Source organism: Phoenix dactylifera, chromosome 2, assembly GCF_009389715.1.
Source record: "Phoenix dactylifera cultivar Barhee BC4 chromosome 2, palm_55x_up_171113_PBpolish2nd_filt_p, whole genome shotgun sequence".
NCBI lineage: Eukaryota > Viridiplantae > Streptophyta > Magnoliopsida > Arecales > Arecaceae > Phoenix > Phoenix dactylifera.
Genome location: NC_052393.1, coordinates 27,064 through 38,628, shown reverse-complemented (window position 1 = coordinate 38,628; position 11,565 = coordinate 27,064). Strand labels below are relative to the sequence as shown.

At 39.2% G+C, this 11,565-nt stretch overlaps 1 protein-coding gene across 2 annotated transcripts; it reads right to left on the bottom strand.

The window, feature by feature from the left end:
* Positions 1 to 1,313: 1,313 nt before the first annotated feature.
* On the bottom strand, positions 1,314 to 10,971 carry LOC103708385 (probable beta-1,4-xylosyltransferase IRX9H). 2 transcript variants are annotated; one of them, XM_008793281.4, is made up of 5 exons: positions 10,739 to 10,967; positions 9,837 to 10,647; positions 8,179 to 8,428; positions 2,123 to 2,312; positions 1,314 to 1,672 (listed from the first exon to the last, which is right to left on the bottom strand). In XM_008793281.4, the coding sequence occupies exons 1-4, from the start codon at positions 10,755 to 10,757 to the stop codon at positions 2,142 to 2,144; spliced, it is 1,251 nt and encodes a 416-aa protein (XP_008791503.1). In that variant the 5' UTR covers positions 10,758 to 10,967; the 3' UTR covers positions 1,314 to 1,672; positions 2,123 to 2,141. The 2 variants fall into 2 exon arrangements, with proteins under 2 accessions (XP_008791503.1, XP_038972132.1); XM_039116204.1 differs by lacking the exon at positions 1,314 to 1,672 and having other exon boundaries at positions 2,203 to 2,330; positions 10,739 to 10,971.
* Positions 10,972 to 11,565: the final 594 nt, after the last annotated feature.

Here is an 11,565-nt window from a genome sequence, read left to right as displayed (position 1 = left end):
CAATAGCGAAGGCTTCAACTGTTCCGGGAAAGCTGATGTAATTCCTAGAATCAACTCATTTTGGTGGAAGATGAGGTGGAGAAATCTGCCTTGAAAATCTACTCTTGCGAACTGGGTTATCTATCAACAATCGGTCTCTTGCGATCTATTGCCATATAGAACATGTCTTGGTTTATTTCCAAGAGGCTAGAAAGGTATGGATAAGATGATTATTTTACCTTATATTACTCATCTGCAGTCTCTGCGGGCCATTTAGTCTTTTAGAGGATGAGCAGAGAAGTGCTTTATGCTATGCAGGTTGGCTTAAATGGACTGCAAGAAACCAGAGTATTATTCAGGCTACCAGCTTGTGATCGGACTCTGAGCTACCACTGTCCATAGGTTCTGGGCACTGGGGTATTTAAAAAGGACTTCCCCCAACCTTGTGTGTTGGGTACTCCACCCCCGGGAGTGGTAAAGGTGAACTCCGAGGGCTCGGCAAGGAAGTCCTTTGCAGGAGCTTGGCTTTATCTTCAGAGACCATTGGGGTCAAAGTCCTATATGCTGGTTCCCATGTCATACAATCAAACACACAAGCGGCTTGGGAAGGCTTCAAAAGCTGCAACAAAGCTTATTTTTTTACTCCAAGCATCATGAATTTGGATAAAGGGAAACTCTGCTACTCTGCTACTGTACTTCATGGGATTAATCACACCGTGGACACAACCATGCAGCATAATCCTCTCCTTCAGGACACGGGCTCTCTCAAAAACTCCACCGTACTTCCATGCACCACGGTTTTACAAAAGCCAATAAACCAGTTGATTGGCTCGCTGGTAGAGGAACGAACCTTATCTCTGATCACTCTTCCATCACATCTGGATGTTTCTTTTTTGTTAGTGCATATCGCACTTGTAGTTTTGTAACCTGTAGTTTTGCAAGACATTTGAGATTTCAACCACCCACTTGACACCCAACACCCCGTCGCGGCGCCCCCACACACCGCCGCGCGCCACGCACAAAAAAACACCAACCAGCCAAAAAGCAAAAGAGGAGAAACCTCTAAGCAAACGTCCTTATCCGTTGGACATCATTAATCTCCCAAAAAAAAAGGGAAAGAAAAAGAACGCATCACCTCCAGTCAGTCATATGCCGATTCAGACAGCAGATCGCTCTCATAATAATAGTAGGTGGATTAGGTGTAACATCTTGTGACACTCCACCAGTCCAAGATTAGCCCCTTTAGATAAGATCAACACTACATTCACGCATACAGATATGCGGGATAATAAGCTACCAAAAGGAAGAATGATATATGCCGCCGATTCTACAACTGAGCGCAAAATTGATGCTGCGAACAAACTCTTACATGAAAACACTTCAGCAGATTTTTAGTAATGCAAAAGTTTCCAAGGTAAGGAAAAAAAAATAATACAAAAGCTCCTCTCTTTTTTGCTGAGAACAAAAGCTCCTCGCTAATGAATGTATACATCATTGGGTATACTTCCAAAGAATATGGACCATTATCACACTAAGATGGTTCCCTTCCCTCAAAGAATATTGAATGAATATTTGTATGAAGGCATGTCTGGTGGTGGTGGAAATGACCGCTGATTCAAGCAGGTGCTTTGTTTTGAGAAGTCAACCAGCATTGAAGGCCCACTCACGCGATGGTTGCATGCATAGACATTTGCTGAACATGCATTAACCGGAAATAGTTTAGGAGATGGCAAATAACATAGAGGCAAGTAAGAAGAGTAAGCAACCAAACATGCAAAAACAAATTTTGTAAAATAAAAAAAAGGCTCACCCTCGGATCAAAAACCGTGCTGTTAGTAGTAAGTAGTAATAGTGTATGAAAAAAAAAATGAAATTCAAGGAAAGAAGAGCATATCTCCCTAAGACAAGTGGTTTTTCTGATAACAAAGGAGTTCAAGTGAGTTGATTTATGCAATGATAAAATTTGAGGAGCATTTCTCGTCAAGAAAGGTGGTTTTTTCTGATACTAAAGGAATTTGAGTGAGTTTATATGTGTGCAACCATATCCCTTCCACTATCAACAGATCCTGATAAATGCCCAAGAAAAGATCATGGAGATAAAATAAACAAATCTTGCAAAATAAACCTGCCTAAGTGGAAGTACCTTGCCAAAGATGCAATTTCTATTTCAAAGGAATGACAACGTCAAGATTTCTTGAGACTTGCCACCCTTTAGGATAAACAAAATTTCTAGCTTCCAAGTGAAGATGCCAATTCATGATCCTTGAGCAATTATTTGGCAAGCCTTCCATTTGGCTTTCATCTTCAATTATCTGTTCTATAAATGTTGTTTCCTGCAAATATTCAAATCACTATATTAAATGTTAAATTGTGAAGAAGATGGCAGGGCATGAAAGATATCAGCTGTGAATACTGGAGTTGAAGGTCTGAACCAGCAAGTCAAGCTATTTAAATACAACTGAAATGAAATTAATCAAGTATTATGTATGTCACAAACTTGGGACATTAATGAACATTTGGATGGTGCATGAGGACAGCCCTCAGAACAAAAGAAGTTAATTTCTAGTCTAATCTATGCATATAGTTTAGACATCCAATCAACATAAGCAAGAAGCACTTCATTTTAATGCAGACCAGAGCTGGGGCAGGCTCAAGCAAAATTTATGATTTGCTCAGTCTAAATTCTGTTTATTAACAACCCTACAACCGGTAGGTATTAGACGCATTTATTTTCTAGAGCGATTTAACGCACTATGTTTCTATTTTCCTTTTAATTCTAAAAATGAACCTCGAAAAAGACATTGAACACTTCCATGATTATTCGCGCCATATTATTCACTTATTGGAGCAAATGTGCTATAGTAGACAGACATATATGCACACTAGACATTGAGGATCTGATCATCAAAGGCTTAGGAATAAGGATAGGGCTTTGGAAACCTTATTTGCAAATCAAGGCAGGTTTTAAGATTGGCAGGTCCTGGTTATGATTTTAGGTGGTTTCAATCCAAGGGGAAAGAGATATTATGTAAAGAATACAAAAAAAGCCATATAAATGCAAAATAGAATGACTGAACAGACCTAACTTTTAGTTATTTTTGTTCAAAACTATTTATAAAATATAAAGTAGTTAAAAAATGTTAAAAGTAACAGAACATTATAAAATCTTAACAAAGTAATATAAGTAAAATCATCCTAGATATCATTCATAGTATTAGTGATATCTAATATATAATGCTGTGGTTGTGTGAGGTATCTTAGTAACATTTATAACTGCTGATCTTTACATGCTAAGCTTATCGTCCAAGAATTGAAAATCAAAATTATAACATAAGATCAAATATCAATCACTAAGAATAACTACAAAGGCATAAATAGTTAGCATATCACGTGTCACATATCACACCATATAAACATATGAACACTACATATCATGTATGAATACAAGTGACTATCTATCCACTATCATCAATAGGAGATCCCACTTGCTCAAACACCAATATATGTTGCTTACCTTTCTATAAAAAATAACATACAAGGGCAACTTTTTAAAATTCCTGCAATATTTCTCCATCTAGGGATTAAAAAACACATAATTTTGCTTGTGTACTATAGAAATCTAGGTAAACTATGTTTACCGAATTTCTAAAAGAGAAAAATGATAATTTATTTTCATTATTTTCAATAGAATTTGTTCCCTGTATTTATGGTTTTCGTGAAATGTAAGATAGTTGGCTGCTAATATAAATTAATTGTTTGAAATTTTTTTATCTTTTCCTTATATTCCTTGGTACCTTACAGTGAAATCCTTCCAAATCTTCTCATGCAAAAATGCTCCGTGGAGCTCAGATGTATCACACTTCCGACAGGTTACCATTCTACAAACTCATAATTGATGAAGAAAAGAACCCAATAATGAGACTAGTAGTCTACATGTATACTGATCTTTAATCAAAACTAGTTAGTTTCAACTGACATGCTAAATACAATCTAAAAACTAGGTTTAGATTTGGCCAAAGCATAGGTCTTTCTAAATCACAAAAGAGATTCTATAGAACTCGTATAAAACAAAGGACAAACTTATGTTGGGATGAATGGTAAAGCATTTGCAAGGTCAATCTCAACTAATAGGACGATGCTTAAACTTGCTGTGCTACTATTCATCTCAGGTTGATGATACCAAACTCCAAAATGGGGTACATTGGCATTTTTTAACAGGAAATGAACATCTTTTACACGTAAAAAAAAAGGAACGTTAAAACAGAAGGCCCAAAACACAAAGCACAAACTAGAAGAGTCTAACAACAAAGTGATACAAAGATCTCCAACAGAAAATAGAAAACCTGGAACCGACTCATCATCAGATGAGTGAGGAACAAATGACAACATCAACAAAGAAACAGAAAAGCAAGAAAGAAGCAACCATGAAAAATGGCCTAGGAGAGAGCACAAGATTGTAAGGGAATAACATTAAGTTCCTGCAGAAAAATAAAAATCCTGGAATCACTTGGCAGCAGATGACCATGCAACATAAAACAATAAAGTGGCAGCCAAGAAAGCAGCAATTATTTTCTTCCCATGGCTAACATACTTAGATGGTGTTGGATAATGTGATATTAGAATATCAAGATGCCTCTGTAATATGTCTGGATATTCTATAATTGTACAAGTAGGGGTGTACATGTATTTGGGTCAACCCAATAACCAAATTGGACCAATGTTGTTGAGCGGGTTTTGTTTTGGACTCTGACGAGGATTGGGTTGGTTCCATTCTGATTTTCTGAAACCCGACTGGATCGGTTTGGGTTTGGGTTAAGCGGCTGGGTAACCTGACCCGTCCCGATCCACATCTAATATACACATCATATATAGGATATGTACTAATAGTTTATGTTTTCAATAAAATTAATGGTTTAAAATTTCTTTTTAATTTTTGGATAATGCAATAACCAACTTGAACCAATCCAATCTTGATTGGATTGGGTTGGGTTGGTTCCAATATTGATTGATTTGATTCTGGTTCCAAAAATTGAGAACCAATTGGAATTGTGCTAGTTCCAGATTGGCCTCTTAACCTGAACCAACCTGAGCCATGTGCCCCCTAATCCAAAGAGCATTGAGGTAAATTTCTAGATATGCATAAGAATCCTATATGAGTTTTAGGTGGATAGAAGAAACCTCTTACAGTAATAAAATAGAGTTTCATGGGATCTGGTTCTGAGAAGAGGGATTTTGAAACTTAAACCAAAACAACATAATGTTAAACTACCTTTCATCAGAATGTTTTCAATTCAAATTAATGGGACCATAGTTCCTACAGGCACCTGCACGACTAGGCGCCCAACCTAGCACTGCTTACCTAAGTAAGGCTCACAACAACCTGCCATTCAGGCACTCACTCGGCTTTTTTGGCACCCACCTTGGCTACTGGGTAATTCCTTCAGGTGCTCGCCTAGCCCAGCCTAGTCCAGGCCACCCGAGTCTAAGCTGTTGATTTGAAACAAGGGAGCCAAAGCTTAACCAATTTAATCCAAACTAGATCAACTTAAGGGAGAGCAAAGGAGGTATTTGAAGTTCTTCTCCAATTCTGCCATCCCTCTGTTCTCCAAGCCTAGCCCTTAGGGCATCTCTCCGCTCCCTATCTTGGGTGTTCGAACGGCGAGTAGCTACATTGGACATAGTCGAACAGTGACTAGAGGCAATTGGCGAGGATCCGAGAGGCCAGAAAGTAAATCCACCTATATTCCTCTCTTCCTCGCACTTTTGTCCTCATGAGTGGAATGCTCTATACAGAGTATATCCTCTGTTACAAAGGCCTTTTTTGTAGAGTTGATCAATTTCGAGTCCCTCGCTGTTGTATTCCCTCTTTTTGTCAACCTCTTTGTTTATTTTGCTGCCATGTTTGAATTATTTTGTTATATATTTCTCTGTTTTTACGATCTGAATTTTGCTCTGTTTTTAGTCCTTCCTCAATAGTAATTGTTTAAATTAATCATATCTGCACAAAACTTTAAATTGATCAATTGTCATCTTTAGCTTTTCCTGTGGGATTTGAATTCATATCCACTTCCAGATAAAAAAAAATGTGCACCATACAATCTGAGCCAAGACAAAATATGTTGTGTTCTGCAAGTTCAGCACAAATAATAAGACTGTGATAAAGTAGAAAGCTTTATTTAGTGGAATTCATGTGTTGGTTGTTAGTGATGCATCCTAGAGTCATTTGAGATGGATAATTTATTGTAGACAATGCAAATCTTGGTCAACAATTGAAATATATAAGAAAGTATAAATCATTTTTTGAATTTTGTACAAAGTTGTCCCCTAGGCAGTTGCCTAATTGCCTAGTCCATCTCTTTAGGCTGTATGAGAGCCTATTGCTTGGGATAGTCTAGGCTATCTGACAACTATGGTGGGTCCTCTAATCGCTTTTCTAAAACATGAAAATTGATGGCATCTTAGGCAAATAGAAACACATTTTTCTACTTATATTTTGGTAGGAGGGTGTAAGGATGAATCACATTTTAAAAAAAAAAACGAAAAAGGAATTTGGGAAGAGATACATATTAAATTTGCTTGCTAGCAAAATTATGATACCCCGTTCAAACAAAGAAGAGAGCCAACACGTACTTCCCCAATTATAATGCATCCACATTCAGATGTAGTAAATAAAAATTAGAAAGAAGATATTCAATTTCTCAAGCAAGCTAGAAAATGTAGAAATGCCAAAAATGAACAAGGAAATGAATTACGTAGACAAGTACAAAAATATTCTCAAAATAAATTGTGTAGACAAGTCCAAAAATATTATATTTTGCTCTTGTTGAGCTAGACATTCAACAAGTGTCATGCTTTGGCTCTCATGTCTGCCCATGCAACCCAGAAAGAAATACATTAAATTATGAGATTCTTTGAGATTTAGCCTGTATAAAAGTTTTCCTCCATTATTTCAACATTCTCCATCTAAAGTTATTCAACCTATACTGCAAGGACCGGTTCCCCTACAAGAATGAATCTGAATTCTACCTATACCTCAGCCAGATAGAAGAATAGATTTACTGAGGGTATTCACTGGTCTTTGCTATAGACTTACATATACAAAAACACCTGTTAGGTTGCCTTCTTTCCCAAAGTTGCTTTCACTATGCATCATAGATATATAACAAAAATAAGTAGCATAGGACTTATCTCATGAAACATAATAGGCCTCTATTTTGTACTAATGATGTTACAAGCCAATATCAGGCCATTTGTACATCCTAAAAGTTTTTCAATTTTCCATATAAACTTTAAAATGCACCTTTCTAGAAGTTGCACACAATCCATGAACTTAAAATTACAAAAAGGAAAAGAATAGCATTGCATGTGAACCATAACAGACCTGTGATTCCTCATATTCAGCTATCGTTGAAAAAGGGATCTAGCACTATTGTACACGTCATGATTATTAGAAAAACGAAATGGCAAAGTTCAGGCAGACTAGCATTTTTCAGCTACCATCAAATCTTTTGACACCTAAACTAATGATTTTCTCAGCTTCCACTAGAGCACTTTAATGCCCGATTACATGCTGATCTAATAGCTGACCTAGCACTTTCGAGCTCAAGATCACATAAATTAAGTATTCTAACACATAACTTTCAGTCGTTCTTGTTAGAATAATAGATTTGATTAAAAGATCACCAAGAAAATTTGGCTACCTACACTGTTGAATTGTATGAAAAATGACTACAACAGAGGGAGAATGCTCAGGACTTCTCATCAATGGAACTAGACTCAACTTTATGATCTCCATAAGCAATTAACTCTCCGAAGTGAATTATGATTTGCTGTTGAATCACATTTTGCTGGTGTATATATAAAATCTTGTTACTACAGGACCGGCCGACTTTTCCAGATCCAGCCTTGTTGATAAAGAGAGTGTGATGCAAAGAAAAGCTCTATCAGTGGAGAATCTATGTTGAAGAATCTATGTTCAGAAAGTCAAGAGGTATTGCTATTTCTTCATCAAATGGACAAAAATAGACCTATCTAAAATTTGCATAAATGTAAGAAAAATGTGTTTCTTCCATTTTTTTCCATTTTTAATGTATCCTTTCTGATTTACACCTGTAAAGTCTAATACACAAAGTTTTAATGAGCGATTGGAAAACTACAAAAATATTTTTTCTTAAAAAAAGAGAGAGACATGAGTCATACCTGAAAACCCTCCTTTACTGTGTCTAGTTGCCTTATGGCATTTGAGGTTGGACGGTGCCACCTCCTCGGGTCCCACAGTATTGTGCTGTTGAATGCAAATCCTGACATGTCAACATGAAATCTTCGAAGTCTCTTACTTTTCTCATTTGTGTGCCAACCAATCACTTGACTTCCATTGCATACTGGGCCTTCCAGTATTGCCTTATTTTTGCTTTGAGCAAGCATTGCAACGGGCCAAGTGCCAAATCTCCTTCAAACAACATGTAGATAAATTCTATAAATTGAAGGCCAAGTAATGGAAGCAGACATAGCTACCTTTCATAATTGAAGCTCTCAAGATGGATCCATTAAAGATGCAAAAAAAATGCATTGGTATTTTTTTTTACTGTGGACAAATTAGAATAGCTTACTATGGATGGACATAATAGGCACATTTTGAACATTTAACATACATACTTGATTCTTGATTCTTATTGAATTCCTGTAAATCCTCTTAAAAATGCATTATTGTGTCCAAGCCCAAATAATAGGTCATATGCATGTCTATACTAATAATTAGCCATAAAGTATTCCAATATTTCTAGTATAATTATATCAAATGTATTGATACACACACACACACACACACACACACACACCCCATTATGTACCTTGAGATTGCATACTAATAGATCGATAAATGGCTTTCAAGAAATAGAGGAAATGCATTGTGCTATTGAGGTCCTGACATGGCATATAGCATATGACAGGAATAATTTAAACTATGTTACCTATTGACTAGCAGACACCAATCACAACCAGATAAACATGAGTTAAAGCTTATATGAGATTTTGGGTACCAAAGGAGTGAAGAATGTCAATCATGTCTGAGCTAGTCATGTACTTGCACAAGATATGCCCCGCCAAAACATACAGGCACCAAAATTAAAAGATATCATACCATCAAATGATGATAGCAAGGATATGGCAAGGTAAACAGGTACCCTTCTCTTCATATTAGATACTCTTGGTTGCTCAGATTTTGAATTTGACTCTTCGAAAGAAATTTCAATCGAGCTAAACACAGAGTGCTCATAACCTGAACATAAATACCTTCTAAGGAATTCAATCTAAACATCGGTGGATTAGTTCAAACTAACTTTATATTGAATAGGAAATCCACAGCAAACAATAAAAAGCTTAAATTTATAAAATGAGTTGTAGGACAACATGTAAAGAGGATAATATAGGCAAGAAGCTCTGGATAAACAAACAAACATCAGAAAGCAGAATGTGCAAGAGAGCATGTTTAGCTTCTTATACGCATTAATAATTGTGGTGTATATCTGTGTGCCAACCGTGCACCATTTCATTTTTCACTGGACCATGCGGTGCTTCAACATGCATAGTAATTCTACAGCACCAGTCCTCCACATGCATGAGCAAAATGCCCACCATGACCTAAACCCTAGAAGAGAAGTATCACATGACCGTATGAATAGCTATCCCTTTCACTATGTCAGTTTGCAGTGCCAGCAGGCTTGCAAGTCCTACAACGTCTAGTGATTTCGAAATGAACTGGCAAAGATATTACAGGACCATCAAAACAATGAACGCATCAAGTGGTAATTCGAACCCACGGATTAAGCTGTAGATGAAAGATCATCAAGTAGACTCACCTGATCTCCCTCATGCGGTCGAACAGCTCGAGCGAGTAAATGTTGTCGTCGTCGGCAAAGTACACGATGCCGTCGAGACGGTGCCGCTCGATGTGCTCGAGCGCCGTGTTCCGCTGGTGGACGCCTCGGTCCTTGATGTCGGTGGAGGTCTTCTTGCAGACCAGATGGCGGTACATGACCCCCGTCCTCCTGAGGATCTGGGCCGTCTCCATGGAGGCGGCGTTCATCTCCACCACGATCCAGAGAAGGGGCGGCGGCACGAGCCTCAGCGTCTGGCCCAGCCGGTTGAGGAAGTAGGCCTGGAGGGCGCGGTTGTAGGTCGGGGTGACAACGATGAGGAGCTTCCCGAGGGACCGCGGATCGGGCTCGCCGGGGCCTTCCTCCTCCTTCCTGGCCTCGAGCTCGACGGCGACGAGGCCCTCGGGCCGCACGATCTCAATCTCCCAAGGCCTCGAGCGGACGAGGGCGGAGAGATCCCGACGGGGGCGCCCGCCGTCGTCGTCGAAGGAGAAGTCATGGGGGCGGAGGCCGGAGTCGTCGAGGTCGGCGAAGGGGGAGAGGCCCAGCAAGAAGCCGAGGAGGAAGAAGAGGAGGAAGCGGAGGAGGTGCCGCCGCCAGGAGGAGATGTTGCTTGTCTTGCGGGGGTGCCGCGGGAGGTAGGCGCCCATCATCAGGAGGCGGCGGAGAGGGGATGGCGGCGGCGGCGGCGGCGGGGAAAGGAGGCCCTGGCGGTAGGAGGGGCAGAAGGAGCGGCGGATCCAGGCCATGGCTGGTTCCGTGGAAGCATCAAGAAAACGATTGATAGCTGGAGCTGCCGTTGGTGGTGGCAAATATTATAAATCTTAAGCAACAAAAGAGAGTTCGGTCAGGAGATTCCTTCAAAAAATTTTATTCTTGCACACCTGGGATGAGGATGGCCATGAATATTGTGGAGACAGAAAAAGAAATCGGTCCCAGTCCTGTTCTTCTGCAGATAAATAGATAGGCTTTCCCTTTTTTTTTTTTTCCGGCTTTCCTCCAGAGAAGGGGAGGATTTGGTTGTCGCTGGGGCTTGGGGTGGTACTTTTGGGAGGATGGCTGGAAGTGGCGGACCTGGTCGCCGAAAGGGCGGGGCCGGGTCTTGATGCCAGTGCGCGGTTAGGTGCGCAGTCCAGCGGATACTTTTTATTTCCGCTGCAGGAAGCCCACCCAATACACGGAAGACTTGGAGTCAATTTAGCAAAAAAAAAAAAAAAGACTTGGAGTCAAAAATGCGCCGGCACGATTTTTGAAGTCCTACGAGCACCGCATTAAGTCCGCGCTGTGCAAGCAAATCGGGTCGCAAGGGATAAGAGCGCAGATGGGACTGGGTTATGACCGGTTTTGGTCCGGTAAAATGAAATTTGGTCTAAAAGAAGCTAAATATTGATCAAACTGCAAAATTGAACAATGTTTCCCCCTCCTGCAAAATTGATCTTAATTTTTCTTTTTTTGGCAAATGGTGCCATTTATATACTGGTAAATCATATCAACAATTTTTATGTTGTAAATTCTAGAGAACCCTATAATGAAATATCTATCATATTTCTGTCAAAATTATCTTTTTCATATTTTGAAATGAGAACTGAATTTATGAAAAGATGGTGGGAGCATATTAAACTTGACAACCACAGCATCGTAAGCAAGAAATGAGAGGCATGAGAAGGAAATTAGATATTACATTGTAACTAATATAGACTTAGCTTGACAT

What these genes read in the sequence shown, in the direction of transcription:
- LOC103708385 (XM_008793281.4), bottom strand. An exon ending in GACCGCATGAGGGAGATCAG is followed by an intron (nt 8,429 to 9,836) that starts GTGAGTCTACTT and finishes TGTTGTTTGAAG; the next exon opens with GAGATTTGGCACTTGGCCCG. An exon ending in CAGTAAAGGAGGGTTTTCAG is followed by an intron (nt 2,313 to 8,178) that starts GTATGACTCATG and finishes GAATATTTGCAG; the next exon opens with GAAACAACATTTATAGAACA.